Source organism: Anomaloglossus baeobatrachus, chromosome 4 (genome assembly GCF_048569485.1).
Source record: "Anomaloglossus baeobatrachus isolate aAnoBae1 chromosome 4, aAnoBae1.hap1, whole genome shotgun sequence".
Lineage (NCBI taxonomy): Eukaryota > Metazoa > Chordata > Amphibia > Anura > Aromobatidae > Anomaloglossus > Anomaloglossus baeobatrachus.
Window position 1 is genome coordinate 613,800,619 of NC_134356.1, and position 18,815 is coordinate 613,819,433.

The 18,815-nt window shown below is 50.5% G+C and overlaps 2 protein-coding genes across 5 annotated transcripts in view; one reads left to right on the forward strand and one right to left on the reverse strand.

Moving 5' to 3' along the window:
• RNF181 (ring finger protein 181) overlaps positions 1 to 2,640 on the forward strand; it is a 63,631-nt gene extending 60,991 nt beyond the window's left edge. For all 4 annotated transcript variants that reach the window (XM_075346241.1, XM_075346238.1, XM_075346240.1 and 1 more), the window contains exons 5-6: positions 295 to 369; positions 2,289 to 2,640. In XM_075346241.1, coding sequence (XP_075202356.1) covers positions 295 to 369; positions 2,289 to 2,348 — 135 coding nt within the window. In that variant the 3' untranslated portion in view covers positions 2,349 to 2,640. The remainder of the gene's footprint in view (positions 1 to 294; positions 370 to 2,288) is intronic.
• The window catches only part of TMEM150A (transmembrane protein 150A), a 50,800-nt gene continuing 32,269 nt past the window's right edge, over positions 285 to 18,815 (reverse strand). Inside the window, exon 9 of the mRNA XM_075346237.1 lies at positions 285 to 432. Within this exon, the coding sequence (XP_075202352.1) occupies positions 416 to 432 (17 nt within the window). The 3' untranslated portion in view covers positions 285 to 415. The remainder of the gene's footprint in view (positions 433 to 18,815) is intronic.

Here is an 18,815-nt window from a genome sequence, read left to right on the forward strand (position 1 = left end):
TAGGTTAAAATGTATCATTTGGTACAAAGTTATATATTGTAGGGGCTACCGATTACACCCCCTCGGATTATCCTCTGTAAATTTTGTGTTTTGAGGGATCGGTCAGGGTCGCAGGACCCGGACCCTCACTCATCAGCAGCACTTTATGACCCCTATGATATCTGAAAAAATGCTTTCAAATGTAGCTCTTTAAGAATAAAAGCAAATTTCTTGATGGTGGCACCGGGACCAGTTATCAGTTCTATAAAGCTCGATATTAATGTGCAGCTGAAGGAAGTTCTTTATTATCTACAGACCAATTCCTGTCCTCTGTGCAGAGACGAGCTACCTACAGACAGCGCCGAATATGAAGAATACAAGCAAGAAAAGGTAAAGCGGATGGCAGCCGGGGAGCGAGATGCCACAAATGGTCCTTTTATTTCTCCAGGGCATCTAAAGATTAAAAAAAAAATAAATAAAAATTAATTATTTTTAACCGCTTTGTATCTGCAGCTATGTGTTTCTATTATACTGGATTATATAAGTAAACCTTGTCTGCAGTCCTACTCATTAGTGATGGGCGTATAGTAAGATACAGTGCCTTGCGAAAGTATTCGGCCCCTTTGAATTTTTCAACCTTTACCCACATTTCAGGCTTCAAACATAAAGATAAAAATGTTAATGTTATGGTGAAAAATCAACAAGTGGGCACAATTGTGAAGGTGAACGAAATGTATTGCTTTTTGTAAAAAAATAAAACTGAAAATTGGGGTGTGCAATATTATTAATCCCCTTTAAGTTAATACTTTGTAGCGCCACCTTTTGCTGCGATAACAGCTGCAGTCGCTTGGGGTATGTGTCTATCAGTTTTGCACATTGAGAGACTGAAATTCTCGCCCATTCTTCCTTTGCAAACAGCTGGAGCTGAGTGAGGTTGGATGGAGGTGTTTGTGAACAGCAGTTTTCAGCTCTGTCCACAGATTCTCGATTGGATTCAGGTCTGGACTGTGACTTGGCCATTCTAACACCTGGATACGTTTGTTTGTGAACCATTCCATTGTAGATTTTGCTTTTATTTTTGGGATCATTGTCTTGTTGGAAGACAAATCTCCGTCCCAGTCTCAGGTTTTTTGCAGACTCCAACAGGTTTTCTTCAAGAATGGTCCTGTATTTGGTTCTATCCATCTTCCCATCAATTTTAACCATCTTCCCTGTCCCTGCTGAAGAAAATCAGGCCCAAACCATGATGCTGCCACCACCATGTTTGACAGTGGGGATGGTGTGTTCAAGGTGATGAGCTGTGTTGCTTTTACTCCAAACATATCTTTTGGCATTGTGCCCAAATAGTTCGATTTTGGTTTCATCTGACCAGAGCACCTTCTTCCACATGTTTGGTGTCTCCCAGGTGGCTTGTGGCAAACTTTACATAACACTTTTTATGGATATCTTTGAGAAATGGCTTTCTCCTTGCCACTCTTACATAAAGGCCAGATTTGTGCAGTGTAGGACTGATTGTTGTCCTATGGACAGACTCTCCCACCTCAGCTGTAGATCTCTGCAGTTCATCCAGAGTGATCATGGGCCTCTTGGTTGCATCTCTGATCAGTCTTCTCCTTGTTTGAGATGACATTTTTGAGGGGCGGCCGTGTCTTGGTAGATTTGCAGTGGTATGATACTCCTTCCATTTCATTATGATCGCTTGCACAGTGCTTCTTGGGATGTTTAAAGTTGTGGAAATCTTTTTGTAAGCAAATCCGGCTTTAAACTTCTCCACAACAGTATCACGGACCTGCCTGTTGTGCTCCTTGGTCTTCATGATTCTCTCTGTGCTTTAAACAGAACACAGAGACTATCACAGAGCAGGTGCATTTATACGGAGCCTTCATTACACACAGGTGGATCATATTTATCATTATCGGTCATTTAGGACAACATTGGATCATTCAGAGATCCTCAATGAACTTCTGGAGTGAGTTTGCTGCACTGACAGTAAAGGGGCTGAATAATATTGCACGCCCCAATTTTCAGTTATTTATTTTTTACAAAAGTTTAAAATAAGCAATAAATATCTTTCAACTTTACAATTGTGCCCACTTGTTGTTGATTCTTCACCATAGCATTAAAATTTGTATCTTTATGTTTGAAGCCTGAAATGTGGGAAAAGGATGAAAAATTCAAGGGGGCCGAATACTTTCGCAAGGCACTGTATTTGGGTTTGGATTATTCATGCTGAACACTTAGCACTATTGCAGTATTTGTCCCTGAAGATGCTTATTATGGTTACTGAGATTTGACTGTCACCGTTACAGGCAAGAAGACAGCAGAGAGAGCACAGACTGGAGTACCTCCATGATGCCATGTACACCTGAGCTCCCTCCATCCTCCTGTGCAAATGCGTCTTACACATGACCGGTGTCTCCGGAGAAGTTAGCCCGGGTTCCCAGGTTCCGGCACCCATCGGGAGATCACACATGTGGCCGCTGGATCTGAGGCAGATATGAGCACATCATACCCTCTCATTGTCAGTCTTGTGAAATTACTTTTTTATTTCCAAAATCTTAAAAATTGTGTCTCTGAGAATTATCATTTTCAGAATAGATTTTTTTTTTTTTAATATGAATTTACATCAGGTTGGGCAATAAAGATATTATACTGTCTGAATATGTAGTGCTTGTGTCATGCAACGCGGGCTGACGAAGACCCCTCCCTGGATTAACCAGTGCTGCCGACATGGTGGATGGTATAACAGGCTTTGTAGATTATTTGGGATTACGTTCTCCTAACCATCAATTATCGGTGCCTAATGGGTGTAGTCATCAATATGGAGACAGAATGGATAGCCGCTTTGTTTTAGCAGATCAATATATTCATTACATGGACAGCCATTCATTAGTCACGTAATGCTGCAAATAAATGGCTCCCTGGGCATAACAGATGATTGCAGTAATTGCCATTTTTGATAATTAAAGGGAATGTGTCATCAGGTTTTTGACACCTAATATGAGAGCAGCATAATGTAGAGACAGAGATCCTGATTTCAGTGGTGTGTCACTGGGCTGCTTAGTATACTTTTGGTTTCCATGTCCCCTCTGAATTGTAAAGCGCTGCGGAATATGTTGGCGCTATAGAAATAAAACTTTATTATTATTATTATTTTGGTTAGATTAATCAACAGGAGATTATAATCACAGGACTACTGGCGTGCTGCAGGTAGTCCAGCATATTCATGAGCTCTGTATAACTGCTAGATCTGCAGCAGAGAAAACATTGATTTTATCAAAGTGACAGCAAACAGCTCAGTAAGTGACACATCGCTGGAATCAGGGTCTCTGTCTCTACATTATGATGCTCTCAGATGGGGGAGAAAAGACCTGGTGACAGATTCCCTTTAAAGGGAATATGATTCAGCCCAAACGGTCAGTATAAATTAAGCACATATCCTTGTAGGGCATATAGTTCCTATAAAAAAATTGTCATTTTCAGTGATTTCATCTGTCTCCATTTTGCTGAAACTAATGCTTTGAGATCGTGGCCAAGAGTATGAGCACCTTTCTTCTCTCTGGTTTTGCATGTCCCCTCCTCCCTTCACTGGTGATTGACAAGGGAGGAGGGGACAAGGCAGCGCTGTCAATCACCAGCTTATAGTGTCAGTTTGACCTGACAGACTCCCTTTAAGAGGAGTTATGTCATTTAATATGTGACCTCCACTATTCAGACTTGGGCACTGAGACCGGCACCAATGACCCATCTGCCTGTATGTTAGTTTCCGTAGCACACATGCTCCACACTCATTTCTTGCAGTTTAATGAGGACCCCCCCCCCCCGCCCCCCCCCCGATTTTGGGGGGCTTACCCAACCGGACATTCTGTGGATGTAATGAGAACTCCAATGTGTGGATCGTAATTTCAGCAGGCTAGTCATCTCCACAAGCAGCACAAAAGCCATAAACGTACACCAGACCTGTCAGTACAGCAAGAATAGTGTCAGGGCCACACTTCATTCAAATGGACAATGGCAAAACAAAGCTGTCATATTTCCAGGAGCAACAACAGAGGAACAGCAAGATGCAGAATGCGAAGAAGGGTGCTCCACAGCTATTACTTCATAGGAAATGTACATATATACTAAACTAGGACATGGCGGGGGGCTCCCAGGTCATCTTTTAGAGGAATTGTCTAATTTAGTGAAATCAGGCTACTGTCATGTTTTCTCTGTAATGGCACCGAAGAATAGAAGACTTCCCCCAAAGGATCACAATTTCTTTTGGTGTTTTTGTTAAGGGATGCTATCATCAGAAAATAAACTAGTGTTTGAATCAGGATTTTATGTTAAGTGTATGTGTATTGTGTTTTGTTTTTCTCCTGTAAGAAATGGAAGTCTTGCAATTTTCACACTGGCCACTAGGGCTTTTTTTCAGACCCTGTTGTATCAGGAAACAACACCTGTACACAGCCAAAATGATCTGACCCTATCTTTTCTATTCAAGCATCTAATGAGTCTGTGCGAAAGGTCATTGTGAAAGGAAGGGGAGCAGAGTCAGCGGTGATGTTGCCTATTGTGACTGTGAATCTTGTATTACCAGTTATTGTAACCCTGCCTCTGATGTGGCGTCTGAGCGTACAGGAAATGGGGAAAAAAAAACAAAACAAAAACTGGACAGTGTGAAAATGGAAAGATTTCCATTTTTAATTTTAATACAGATTGTGATAGCTAAAAAAAAGGTACACATGCCTTGGAGGACCAAAATCTCAGGCAAGAATTAGGCTAAGGGGTACTTTGCACACTATGACATCGCAGGTGCGATGTCGATGGGGTCAAATCGAAAGTGACGCACATCTGACGTCGCTGTCTATCGTAGTGTGTAAATCCTTTTACATACGATTAACGAGCGCAAAAGCGTCGTTATCGTATGATCGGTGTATGGTCTGACATTTCCATAATTTTGCAGCAGTGACGGTACGATGTTGTTCCTCGTTCCTGCGGTAGCACACATCGCTGTGTGAGAAGCTGCAGGAGCGAGGAACATCTCCTTACCTGCGTCCCGGCTGCTATGCAGAAGGACGGAGGTGGGCGGGATGTTTGTCCCGCTCATCTCCGCCCCTCCGCTTGTATTGTCTGCCTGCCGTGTGACGTTGCTGTGACGCCGCACGACACGCCCCTTTAGGAAGGAGGCGGGTCGCTGGCCATAGCGACGTCGCAGGACAGGTAAGTCCATGTGAAGCTGCTGTAGCGATAATATTCGCTACGGCAGCAATCACAAGATATCGCATGTGCGACGGGGGCGGGTACTATCGCTGCAGCGTCGGTAACACATTGTTACCGATGTCGCAGCGTGCAAAGTACCCCTAAATATAATCTATAAGATCAGCAGAGAATATGAATAAAATAATCAATTCTCCAGGCACTAAAATCCCTATGAGGTGCATTTCAACATTTCGTATCCAATCTTAGATACATACCACCCCAAAAAAAGCAAAGAGAAAGATAAGGCTCAGTGCTTTGGCTGAATATCCTCTATATAGTAGGACAAAAGATATGCACAGATGGAGAAGATCCGAGGGTTGCACCACCAGCCCCAGAATTAGGATTCAATTCAGATTTTTATTTAAAATGTTTAAAAAAAAAACAAAACAAAACACTGGTTACTACCTCTCACAAGACCATCCTGGTGGGTGGGTGGGGGGAGAGGAGGGCCATTTAACCTCTCTGTGATCCTGTGCCAGCAAAGGTCAAGGAAGATTTATAGGTCAATTTCTGATTAAATATTTCATCAATAAAGAGAGAGGTCTGGAATCCAGGCTTAAAAAAAAAAAAAGAGAATTTTGTTACTTACCGTAAATTATTTTTCTTATAGTTCCGACATGGGAGACCCAGACCATGGGTGTATAGCTTCTGCCTCCGGAGGACACACAAAGTACTACACTAAAAAGTGTAGCTCCTCCCTCCGAGCATATACACCACCTAGATGACCACATCTAGCCAGTTTAGTGCAAAAGCTGAAGGAGGACATCCACCCACAAGTAGAGATAGAGTAAAACCCGGAATAACCGGAACCTCTGTCTACAACAACAGCCGGTGAAAACACACGGAACAAGAACTGCCAACAGGCAACAGGGAGGGAGCTGGGTCTCCCATGTCGGAACTATAAGAAAAAGAATTTACGGTAAGTAAACAAAATTCTCTTTTTCTTCATCGTTCCTTGTGGGAGACCCAGACTATGGGACGTCTCAAAGCAGTCCATGGGTGGTAAATAAATAGAAAACTGAGAAGTAGGCAAAACCTAACTTCACAAATGGGCGACAGCCGCCTGAAGGATGCGTCTGCCCAAGCTCGCATCTGCCGAAGCATGAGCATGCACTTGGTAGTGCTTCGAAAAGGTGTGCAGACTAGACCAAGTGGCAGCCTGACAGACCTGCTGAGCCGTAGCCTGGTGCCTGAAAGCCCAAGAGGCACCGACAGCTCTGGTCGAGTGCGCCTTAATCCCCGGCGGGGGAGGCACCTGAGAACATTGGTAGGCATCGGATATGGCCGACCTAATCCAACGAGCTAGGGTCGGTTTAGAAGCCGAGAGACCCTTGCGCTGACCTGTGGTCAGCACAAAAAGAGAGGTGCACCGCCTAAGAGCAGCGGTGCGTGACACATAGATCCGGAGCGCCCGCACCAAATCTAAAGTATGCAACGCTTTCTCAAAGCGATGCACAGGGACCGGACAAAGGGAAGGCAATGAAATGTCCTGGTTAAGGTGGAAAGGAGACACCACCTTAGGGAGAAAGTCCGGAGTCGGACGGAGAACCACCTTGTCTTGGTGAAAAACCAAAAAGGGTGACTCCGAAGAGAGCGCAGCCAAATCAGAGACTCTCCTGAGAGAAGTTATGGCCACCAGAAAGACCACTTTCTGTGAAAGTCGAAACAAAGAAACCTCCCTAAGAGGCTCAAAGGGGGGTTTCTGTAAGGCCGTGAGGACCAGATTAAGGTCCCAGGGATCCAGAGGCCGCCGGTAAGGCGGAATGATGTGAGATGCGCCCTGCATGAAGGTGCGCACCTGGGCCAGTCGGGCGATACGCCGCTGGAACAACACTGACAGAGCCGAGACCTGTCCCTTGAGGGAATTGAGGGATAGTCCTAGCTGCAGACCGGACTGTAGAAAGGACAGGATGGTCGGCAAGGAAAACGGCCAAGGGGCATGGCCGGAAGAGCGACACCAGGACAGGAAAATTCTCCAAGTCCTGTGGTAAATCCTGGCCGAGGAAGACTTCCGAGCCTGAGTCATAGTGGAGATGACCTCGGAAGGAATGCCTGAAGCCGTCAGGATCCAGGACTCAAGAGCCACGCCGTCAATCTGAGAGCCGCAGAATTCTGGCGGAAAAACGGACCTTGTGAGAGAAGGTCTGGGCGGTCCGGGAGATGCCACGGCACCTCTACGGACAGACGGAGCAGGTCTGGGTACCAAGCTCGCCTGGGCCAGTCTGGAGCAATGATTATGACCCGACGGCCCTCCATTCTGATCTTGCGCAGGACTCTGGGCAAGAGAGCTAGAGGGGGAAAGACGTAGGCCAGACGGAACTGGGACCAATCCTGAACCAGCGCGTCCGCCGCCAAGGCTTGAGGATCGTGGGAGCGAGCCACGTAAACCGGGACCTTGTTGTTGTGCCGGGATGCCATTAGATCCACTTCCGGAGTGCCCCACTTGCGGCAGATTGACCGGAACACTGCCGGATGCAGAGCCCACTCGCCGCTGTCCACGGTTTGACGGCTGAGATAATCTGCCTCCCAGTTTTCTACGCCTGGGATGTGGACTGCGGATATGGTGGACTTGGAGTCCTCCGTCCACTGAAGGATACGTTGAACTTCCAACATTGCTAGGCGGCTGCGAGTCCCGCCCTGGTGATTGATGTAGGCAACTGCTATCGTGTTGTCTGACTGGACTCGAATGTGCTTGCCCGCCAACAGGTGGTGAAAGGCTACGAGAGCTAGGAGCACAGCTCTGATTTCCAGCACATTGATCGAGAGGGCTGATTCGGACGGAGTCCAAGTGCCCTGTGCTCGGTGGTGGAGAAACACTGCTCCCCAGCCGGATAGACTGGCATCCGTGGTGAGAATCACCCAGGACGGGGCCAGAAAGGAGCGTCCCTGGGACAGAGAGAGGGGCCGAAGCCACCACTGAAGAGAGCTCCTGGTCTGTGGCGACAGAGCCTCTAGCCTGTGCAAGGAAGAGGTCCGCTTGTCCCAACAGCGGAGAATGTCCAGCTGCAGGGGACGCAGATGGAACTGGGCAAAGGGAACCGCTTCCATTGACGCCACCATCTGACCCAGCACCTGCATGAGGTGCCTGATGGAATGACGGCAGGGCTTCAACAGGGAGCGCACCGCCAGATGAAGGGACTGCTGTTTGACTAAGGGCAGCTTCACAAGTGCCGGCAGAGTCTCGAATTGCATCCCTAGGTACGTAAGTTTCTGGGTCGGGGTCAGAGTGGACTTGGGCAGATTGACAAGCCACCCGAATTGAACAAGCGTGGCAAGAGTGAGTGAGACACTCCGCTGACAGTCTGCACTGGATGAAGCCTTGACTAGAAGGTCGTCCAGGTAAGGAATCACTGCCAACCCCTGGAGGTGCAGAACCGCAACCACTGCTGCCATGACCTTGGTGAATACACGAGGGGCCGTGGCTAACCCGAAGGGGAGAGCCACGAATTGGAAATGTTCCTCTCCGATTGCAAAACGTAGCCAACGCTGGTGTGAAACTGCAATTGGCACATGCAGATAGGCATCTCTGATGTCGATGGATGCTAGAAAATCTCCTTGGGTCATTGAGGCAATGACCGATCGCAGAGATTCCATGCGAAAGTGCCGCACCTGAACATGCTTGTTGAGAAGCTTGAGATCCAGGATGGGCCGGAAGGAACTGTCCTTCTTGGGGACTAGGAAGAGGTTTGAGTAGAAACCTCTGAACCGTTCCCGGGCGGGAACCGGTACAATTACTCCGTTGGCCTGCAAGGATGCCACGGCCTGAGAGAAGGCGGCGGCTTTGGAGCAGGGGGGAGTGGACAGAAAAAATCTGTTTGGCGGGCTGGAAGAAAATTCTATCTTGTAGCCGTGGGAGATGATATCCCGCACCCACTGATCGGAGACGTGTTGGAACCACACGTCGCCAAAGTGGGAGAGCCTGCCACCGACCAAGGACGTTGCTGGCGCAGCCAGATAGTCAAGAGGAGGCTGCCTTAGTGGCAGCGGCTCCTCCGCTCTTCTGAGGACGCGGCTTCGTGCGCCAGCTGGGTTTTCGATCCTTGGCTGAGTTAGTGGACGAGGCTGAGGGCTTAGAGGATGACCAGTTAGAGGAACGAAACCTCGACTGGTTCCTGCCCTGGACAGGTTTCCTGGTTTTAGTTTGTGGCAAGGAAGTACTCTTCCCGCCAGTAGCTTCCTTAATAATTTCATCCAGTTGTTCACCGAACAGCCGGGATCCAGCAAAGGGGAGCCCAGCCAGGTACTTCTTGGAAGAAGCGTCTGCTTTCCACTCTCGAAGCCACAAGATCCTGCGGATCGCGAGGGAATTAGCGGAAGCCACCGCCGTGCGGTGAGAAGCCTCCAGAATGGCAGACATGGCATCGGATAAAAAAGCTGAAGCCTGGGAGGTTAAGGCAACCATTTCAGGCATAGAGTCCCTGGTGAGGGAATGCATCTCCTCCAGAGAAGCAGAGACGGCCTTAAGAGCCCACACTGCTGCAAAAGATGGGGAGAACGAGGCCCCAGCCGCCTCATATACAGATTTGGCCAGAAGGTCAACCTGGCGGTCAGTGGGGTCCTTAAGTGAGGTGCCATCGGCCACAGATACAACTGTCCGGGCTGAGATTCTAGACACCGGAGGATCTACCTTTGGTGAATGAGCCCACTCCTTGACCACCTCTGGTGGAAAGGGAAAACGGTCATCAGAACTACGCTTTGGGAAGCGTTTGTCAGGACAGGCCCTGGGCTTGGTCACAGTGGCCTGAAAACTGGAGTGGTTAAAAAACATACTCCTTGCTCTCTTAGGTGAGGTAAACTGGTGTTTTTCTACCAGAGAGGCTTGTTCCTCTGACACTGGTGGATTGAGGTCCAGTACGGAATTAATGGACGCAATCAAGTCACTAACATCCGCATCACCTTCAGATAGATCAATGGGGTACATAGAGGTAGCGTCCGAGCCCACAGTAAAGGCATCCTCCTCGCCCTGCAATTCAGCTCGTGAATCAGAGCCGTGGGACGAGGAAGGAGAAGAGTCCCTGCGTCTCCGTTTAGGAGGACGGGGTCCGGGAACAGATGAAAAGAAGGGAATTTTGTTTACTTACCGTAAATTCCTTTTCTTCTAGCTCCTATTGGGAGACCCAGACAATTGGGTGTATAGCTTCTGCCTCCGGAGGCCACACAAAGTATTACACTTTAAAAAGTGTAACCCCTCCCCTCTGCTATACACCCTCCCGTGCATCACGGGCTCATCAGTTTTGGTGCCAAAGCAGGAAGGAGGAAACTTATAAATTGGTCTAAGGTAAATTCAATCCGAAGGATGTTCGGAGAACTGAAACCATGAACCAAAAGAACAATTCAACATGAACAACATGTGTACACAAAAGAACAACAGCCCGAAGGGAACAGGGGCGGGTGCTGGGTCTCCCAATAGGAGCTAGAAGAAAAGGAATTTACGGTAAGTAAACAAAATTCCCTTCTTCTTTGTCGCTACATTGGGAGACCCAGACAATTGGGATGTCCAAAAGCAATCCCTGGGTGGGTAAAAGAATACCTCGATAAAAAGAGCCGAAAAACGGCCCCCTCTTACAGGTGGGCAACTGCCGCCTGAAGGAGTCGCCTACCTAGGCTGGCATCTGCCGAAGCATAGGCATGCACCTGATAGTGTTTCGTGAAAGTGTGCAGACTCGACCAGGTAGCCGCCTGACACACCTGCCGAGCCGTAGCCTGGTGTCGCAATGCCCAGGACACCGACGGCTCTGGTAGAATGGGCTTTCAGCCCTGCAGGAATCGGAAGCCTAAAAGAACGGTAGGCTTCAAGAATCGGTTCCTTGATCCACCGAGCCAAGGTTGACTTGAAAACCTGAAATCCCTTACTCTGGCCCGCGATAAGGACAAGAGCGCATCAGCCCGGCGCAGGGGCGCCGTGCGAGAAATGTAGAGCCGGAGTGCTCTCACCAGATCTAATAAATGCAAATCCTTTTCACATTGGTGAACTGGATGCGGACCCAAAGAGGGTAAGACGATATCCTCATTGAGATGAAACGGGGATACCTTAGGGAGAAAGTCCGGGACCGGACGTAGAACCACCCTATCCTGGTGAAACACCAGGAAGGGGGCTTTGCATGACAGCGCTGCTAGCTGAGACACTCTTCTGAGTGACGTGACTGCCACTAGGAAGGCCACCCTTTGCGAAAGGCGAGATAGAGAGATCCCGCATCGGCTCGAAAAGTGGCTTCTGAAGAGTCGTCAGCACCCTGTTAAGATCCGAGGGTGTTAACGGACGCTTGTAAGGTGAGACCGGAAAGCGCCGATACTTGTCCCTTGAGAGAGCCGAGAGACAAGCCCTTGTCCATTCCGGATTGAAGGAAAGAAAGAAAAGTGGGCAAGGCAAACGGCCAGGGAGTAAAACCCTGATCAGAGCACCAGCATAAGAAGATCCTCCAAGTCCTGTGATAGATCTTGGCGGACGTTGGTTTCCTGGCCTGTCTCATGGTGGCAATGACATCTGGAGATATCCCTGATGACGCTAGGAGCCAGGACTCAATGGCCACACAGTCAGGTTTAGAGCCGCAGAATTCAGAAGGAAATATGGCCCTTGAGGCAGCAAGTCTGGTCGGTCTGGGAGTGTCCACGGTTGACCCACCGTGAGGTGCCACAGATCCGGGTACCACGATCACCTCGGCCAGTCTGGAGCGACGAGGATGGCGCGGCGACAGTCTGACCTGATCTTGCGTAACACTCTGGGCAGTAGTGCCAGAGGAGGAAATACATAAGGCAGTCGAAACTGCGACCAGTCGTGAACTAGCGCGTCTGCCGCCAGAGCTCTGTGGTCCTTGGACCGAGCCATGAAGCCGGGACTTTGTTGTAGTGCCGAGACGCCATTAGATCGACGTCCGGCGTTCCCCAGCGGCAACAGATCTCTAGAAACACGTGCGGGTGAAGAGACCATTCCCCTGTGTCCATGCCCTGGCGACTGAGAAAATCTGCTTCCCAGTTTTCTACGCCCGGGATGTGAACTGCGGAGATGTTGGAGGCTGTGGCTTCCGCCCACAGCCGAATCCGCCGAACTGCTCGGAAGGCTTGACGACTGTGTGTGCCGCCCTGGTGGTTGATGTACGCAACCGCCGTGGCGTTGTCCGACTGAATTCGGATCTGCCTGCCCTCCAGCCACCGCTGGAACACCTTTAGGGCTAGATCCACTGCCCTTATCTCCAGAACATTGATCTGAAGGGAGGACTCTGTCGGAGTCCAGGTTCCCTGAGCCGAGTGGTGGAGGAAGACCGCTCCCCCCCCTGACAGACTCGCGTCCGTCGTGACCACAGCCCCGGCTGGGGGCCGGAAGGATTTTTCCTTCGCCCAGGAAGTGGAAAGAAGACACCACTGAAGAGAGGTTTTGCTGCAAGGGAAAGAGAGACGTTCTTGTCTAGGGACGTCGACCTCCTGTCCCATTTGCGGTGTCCGATAGAATCGGACGCAGACGAAACTGCGCAAGGGAACTGCCTCCCTTGCTGCCACCATCTTCCTGAGAAAGTGCATGAGGTGCCTCAAGGGGTGACTGGGCCCGAAGGAGAGATTGCACCCCTGTCTGTAGTGAACGCTGACTATGCAGCGGAAGCTTCACTATCGCTGAGAGAGTATGAAACTCCATCCCGAGGTAAGTCAGTGATTGGGTCGGTGTCAGTTTTGACCTTGGAAATTTGATGATCCACCCGAACCCCTGGAGAGTCTCCAGAGCAATGGTCAGGTTGTGTTGACATGCCACCCAGGAGGGTGTCTTGACTAGAAGATCGTCTAGGTAAGTGATCACCGAGTGGCCCTGAGAGTGTAGGACCGCCACCACTGCTGCCATGACCTTGGTGAAGACCCGTGGGGCTCTCGCCAGGCCGAATGGCAGTGCCACGAACTGAAGGTGTTCGTCCCTGATGGCGAAACGCAGAAAGCGTTGAAGCTCGGGTGCGATCGGCACATGGAGATAAGCATCCTTGATGTCAATTGATGCTAGGAAGTCTCCTTGTGACATCGAGGCTTCAGAGTGTTCACCGCCTGAAAAAGTGCATCGGCTCGCTCGGGGGCGGAGATGTTTTGAAGAAACGAGTCGGAGGACGAGAGCAGAGCTCTATCCTGTAACCGTGAGACAGAATGTCTCTCACCCATCGGTCTTGGACATGTGGCCACCAGGCGTCGCAAAAGCGGGAGAGCCTGCCACCGACCGTGGACGCGGTCTTGGTGAGGCCGAAGTCATGAGGAAGCCGCCTTGTGACTTAGACCGCCATGCAGAAGAGTTCCTCTAGCCCTCCTCTGACCTGTTGGACGTGGAGGAACGGAACTTTGCTGAGGACCGAAATGACCGAAACCTTTGGACTGGGGCAAGGACGATACCTTTCCCTTGGACTGTCTAGGAACTTCATCCAATTGCTCGCCAAACAAACGTTCGCCAGAAAATGGCAAACCGGTTAAGAACTTCTTGGAAGCAGAGCCTGCCTTCCATTCACGTAGCCACATGGCCCTGCAGACTGCCACCGACTTGGTGGATGCTACCGCTGTACGGCTCGCAGAGTCCAGGAACGGCGTTCACGGCGTAGAACGAAAAAACCTACGCCTGAGAAGTGAAGGACACAACCTGCGGGGCAGAGGTATGTGCAACCGCAATAATCTCAGCCTGAGAAGCTGAGATAGCTTGGAGTGCCCTCACGGCTGCGAAGGCTGGAGCAAAAGATGCGACTATGGCTTCATAGATGGATTTCATCATAAGCTTTATTTGCCTGTCAGTGGCATTCGTGAGAGATGGACATCTGCCACTAATACTACGGATCTAGCCGCCAGCCTAGAGACTGGAGAATCCACCCTGTGACACTGAGCCCAACCCTAAACAACGTCAGGGGGGAAAAGGGTAACGCGTGTCAATAAGGCGCTTAGTAAGCGCTTGTCCGTAAAGTTCTGTGCTTCTGGACGGCCCCTCTGGAGTTAGAGTGATCGAAACACGCACTCCTGATGAAGTCGGGGAAGGTTCCCAGCGGGCCCGCTTAGCCTATCATAGGCCGCGGTCCGTGACGGAGTTCTCACCGTGGGATCTGGGTGTTACCCCAGGAGCCAATTGTTGTACCGACCCAGAGGGACCCGGGAGCGATGAACTCACAGCTCCCTGGCCCTGTGTTATCGGTCTGGACTGCAAGGCTTCCAGTATCTTAGCAGACCCTCTGTCCATAGACTGAGTCCTGGAATGTGAAAGCTACTCAGGGATTTGCTGATTCCAACATGCAAACTCTGTCCCTGTCATCTGTGCAGTGGAAACCGGCGGTACCACCTGGCCGAGGGTCCCACCAGTGCCGGAGGCTCCGGCTGAGTGAGTGCCCCCGGGGCCAAGCATTCAAAGCATTCACAAGAGGTACAGGTTGTAAAATAAGCCAGTGCCTTGGCACCCTTACTCTTTAAGAGCAGACAACAGCATGTCGTCCGCAGAGTAAACAGTGAGGGTATACAGCCAAAAGCAAATAATGCTGCCGAACAGTGAGATCATATACCATATAAATAAACATATATATATATATATATATATATATATATATATATATACACTGCGGCACCAAGGGGGGCCAGCCCTGAAAAACTGGTGCCCCACAGTGCTCAGTGAGGGGGAAGGAGGATACCAACGTATGCTCCAGCCCTCCCTGCTGACGTCCAGTCGGCCGTCCCGTCGTTACCCCTGACTGGCAGGCCCGAGAACGGGAGTATATGGTACTAGGCCGTAAGAGCCGGGGACTAAATTTAAAAACGCGGCCGGCAAACATGGCGCGGTCGGCGCGGTAGTCCCAGTCTCACAAACCACTCAGCAACTGCTGCGGCGTTTGTAACACAGATGCTGCATGCACCGTCCCTCAGGGGACACAGAGTACCTTATGATGCAGGGCTCTGTCCCTGATGATGTCCAGTCTCCTGTCCGTCAGAATCCCCCAGGGGGCTGCGGATGGAGCCCGGTCCCAGTGCATGTCGACCGGTTAGGATCCCCCTCTCCCAGAGCAGTGGAGCAGATTCTGAGATCCTCCACCGGCAGAATTATAACAATGGCTGCCGGCGTTCCGAGGGGAGGAGAGAGCCGTGGGCGGAACCGCAAAAGTGCGGGAACCTGGTGGCCCATAGTGATCAGTGAGGGGGGCGGAGGACAGCGAAGTGTGCTCCAGCCCTCACTGTCGGCATCATACCGACCGTCCCGCCTTTCTCCCTGACTGGCAGGCTCAGGGGCGGGAGTTTAACAGACTAGGCCGCAAAAGCCGGGGACTAAAGTAAAAACCGCGGCCGGCAAACAGGCACGGTCGGCGCGGTAGTCCCAGACAAAAAATCCACACCGCAGTCGCAGCTGCGTCTGAGGCCAAGGTGCTTCATGCACCGTCCCAACGGGGACACAGAGTACCTGAAGATGCAGGGCCATGTCCCTGACGATACTCCGTCTCCTGTCCGGCAGATTCCCCCAGGGGCTGCGGAGGGAGCCCGGTCCCAGTGGCTGGATGACCGGTTAGGATCCCACTTCCCCAGAGCCCCTAAGGGATGGGGAAGGAAAACGGCATGTGGCTCCTGCCTGTGTACCCGCAATGGGTGCCTCAACCTTAACAGCACCGCCGACTCAGTGGGGTGAGAAGGGAGCATGCCGGGGGCCCTGTTAGGGGCCCTCTTTTCTTCCATCCGATATAATCAGCAGCTGCTGCTGACTAAAATGTGGAGCATTGTGTGCATGTGTGCCTCCTTCAACACAAAGCATAAAACTGATGAGCCCGTGATGCACGGGAGGGTGTATAGCAGAGGGGAGGGGTTACACTTTTTAAAGTGTAATACTTTGTGTGGCCTCCGGAGGCAGAAGCTATACACCCAATTGTCTGGGTCTCCCAATGGAGCGACAAAGAAATCCTCTGTGAGCTCTGCAGGGCGAGTCGGAGCAGCAGAGGCGCCCTGAGAAGGGGGCTGATGCATGGTCAGCAGAGTCCGGGACAGCTGTCCCATGGAGTCGGCAAAGGACTAGGAGATAGCTTTAGAAAACGATGCTACCCAAGCCGGGGGTTCAGCCACCGGGGCTGGAGCAGCTGGAGGGACCCCTGGGGAGACTCCAGGCTGAGGCACCACCATGTTAGAGCAGGCATCACAATGTGGATATGTGCTCGGTTCAGGCAGTATGAGCTTACATGCAGTGCATATAGGGTACAGCCTTGCAGCCTTGCTCCTAGTGAGAGACATGCTGCTGAGGTGGAGGTTCTGCAGTAAAGAACACACTCCTTCAGAATGACTCCCAGAGAGTGTACAAGAAAGTCCACAACCAGAGGTTGTGGCTTACCGGACCGTTCTGTGTGCCCTCCGGATTCCACAGCTTGGACCCCCAGACAGATGCAGAGCTGCAGCAGCCAGCGCCGATCAGTGTGTAAACGCTGATAAAATGGCGCCGGAGTGAGGAGGGGGGGCGGGGTTTAGACCAAGAGCGGGAACCGGAGGGCCAAGGAGAAATACAGGGGAGGGAAACATCTCCTCAGAGAGGAGTGTCCTCCCCTGAGCTGAACGGCCGGTGGGCGGCGCCGCTCTGTCCCCCTGCATGACTGACATGCAGGGGCAGTGAAAACGAAACTAGGCCGCAGCCGAAGCCGGGGCCTAAATTTTCTCATGCGGCCGACGAGCAGGCACCCTCGGCGCGGTTCTCAGGAGAAAACCAGAGAACCGGCCGGAAATTACAGCACAGTGAAATAACACACTCTCCCCACAATAAATGCACAAGGGACCCTTCAATAACGTCTCAATACTTAGCTTATGAGACGCAGGGCCAGGTCCCTGAGGGGTGAGCGCTCCGTCCGGCAGGGTCCTGAAAGGGCTGCGGATGGAGACCGGTCTCCTGCAAAGCAGAGAGAACCGTGATGGCTCCCACTTCAAGCCAGAGCCCGAGGGATGGTGAAGGAGCGCGGCATGTAAGGCTCCAGCCTTGTAAATCAACCTTAACAGCACCGCCGACACAGTGGGGTGAGAAGGGACATGCCGGGGGTCCAGCTTGGACCCGCTTTTCTTCCAACTCTTTGAAATCAAAAATCTAAAATCAGATGAGAATGCATGTGTGTGTGACCTCCTGAACACAAAGCATTGAACTGGCTAGATGTGGTCTTCCAGGGGGTGTATATGCTCGGAGGGAGGAGCTACACTTTTTAGTGTAGTACTTTGTGTGTCCTCCGGAGGCAGAAGCTATACACCCATGGTCTGGGTCTCCCATAAGGAACGATGAAGAAAACTAATTTATTTCAAACATCATTTAAATCTGTCAGAAGGTTTTTGCTACCTCATCTGAGAGCATCATGACGTAGGCATAGAGGCCCTGAGTTCAATGATGTATCACTTAGGCACCGCTCACATCAGCGGTATTTTGACGCAAAATCGGATCCGCTACAAATGCGTTTCAGCTCAATTCACCTCCAATGGAGTTGCGGCGGGATGCAGTCACGTGTGGTTGCTTGAGTCGCACGCGGCCGCATCTTGCCGCAATTCCATTAGAAGTGAATTGAGCTGGAGCGCATCTGCAACGGATCCGGCCCTGCAGCAAAATACCGCTGATGTGAGCGGCGCCTTAGATTAGTGGCTGCAGCCGTTCTTACAGATTCTAGATTTTGCATGTAGCAGAGCTGGGAGAGCTGTCCCCACCCACACCAGACTCTCAGTGTACATTTCCATAGACAGAAGCTGCTAATCACAGAAGGGGTGGTATCGGATTTCAACTCCTGTGCTGCTGAGACCCACAAATGATAAAGATAACAGGCTTAAACTAACATAGCAAGTAAACAAAAAAGCCTGTGAGATAACAGAAGCAGGGATGAATTCTCTGTTTGAACGCTTGCAGCCTGCTGTCTTGAGATTACATTGCATTAATCTGCTGAAACACAAATAGATCCTCCCAAAAATTATGAATAAAACCACATGTAGTACAAAAGTCCTGAAACGTGTGTTAAAATACAATGACTAAGGACACCAGTCCGAAACGCGTTTGACTTTTGCACTGCATGTGGTTTTATCCTGAATTTTTTTTCTAGAGGATCTATTTGTGACTTTAATGTTTTTAATAAATTAGTTATTATGCAGCTTGCATGCCAGACCTTTCTCTTTATGGATGAAGTATATCAGCTGACAAGGACGATCTGTTCCTACCACTGTTTTCCATGAGCTGACTTTTTGAGGTTTATTTTCTGATGATGGCTTCCCTTTAAGGCTGGCCTTTAACAGTGGTCAGCCATCCCTCCCAAGCACTCCTGCCTACACACATGCTCAGCTTGGCCGGTGTGCGCACTAAGGCCGCTTTCACATTGTTACCTACGTTCACTGGTCCCATCGGGGCATCTGTCCGAACGCCCCTCCAAAATGTGTTTCGGACGCATGCGCCGACGGGGCCATTGACTATAATGGTGCAGACGGAGTCAGCGTGTGCTCTGTCGTGCACCATTTTCGAGCATATACGTTTTCTGCCGGCGGAAAGATGTAGTAGACTATGTTCGGGTGTCCGCCTGCAGAAAACGTATATGCCCGAAAATGGTGCACGACAGAGCACACACTGACTGCTTCATTATACTCAATGGCCCAGTCGGCGCATGCGTCCGAAACAT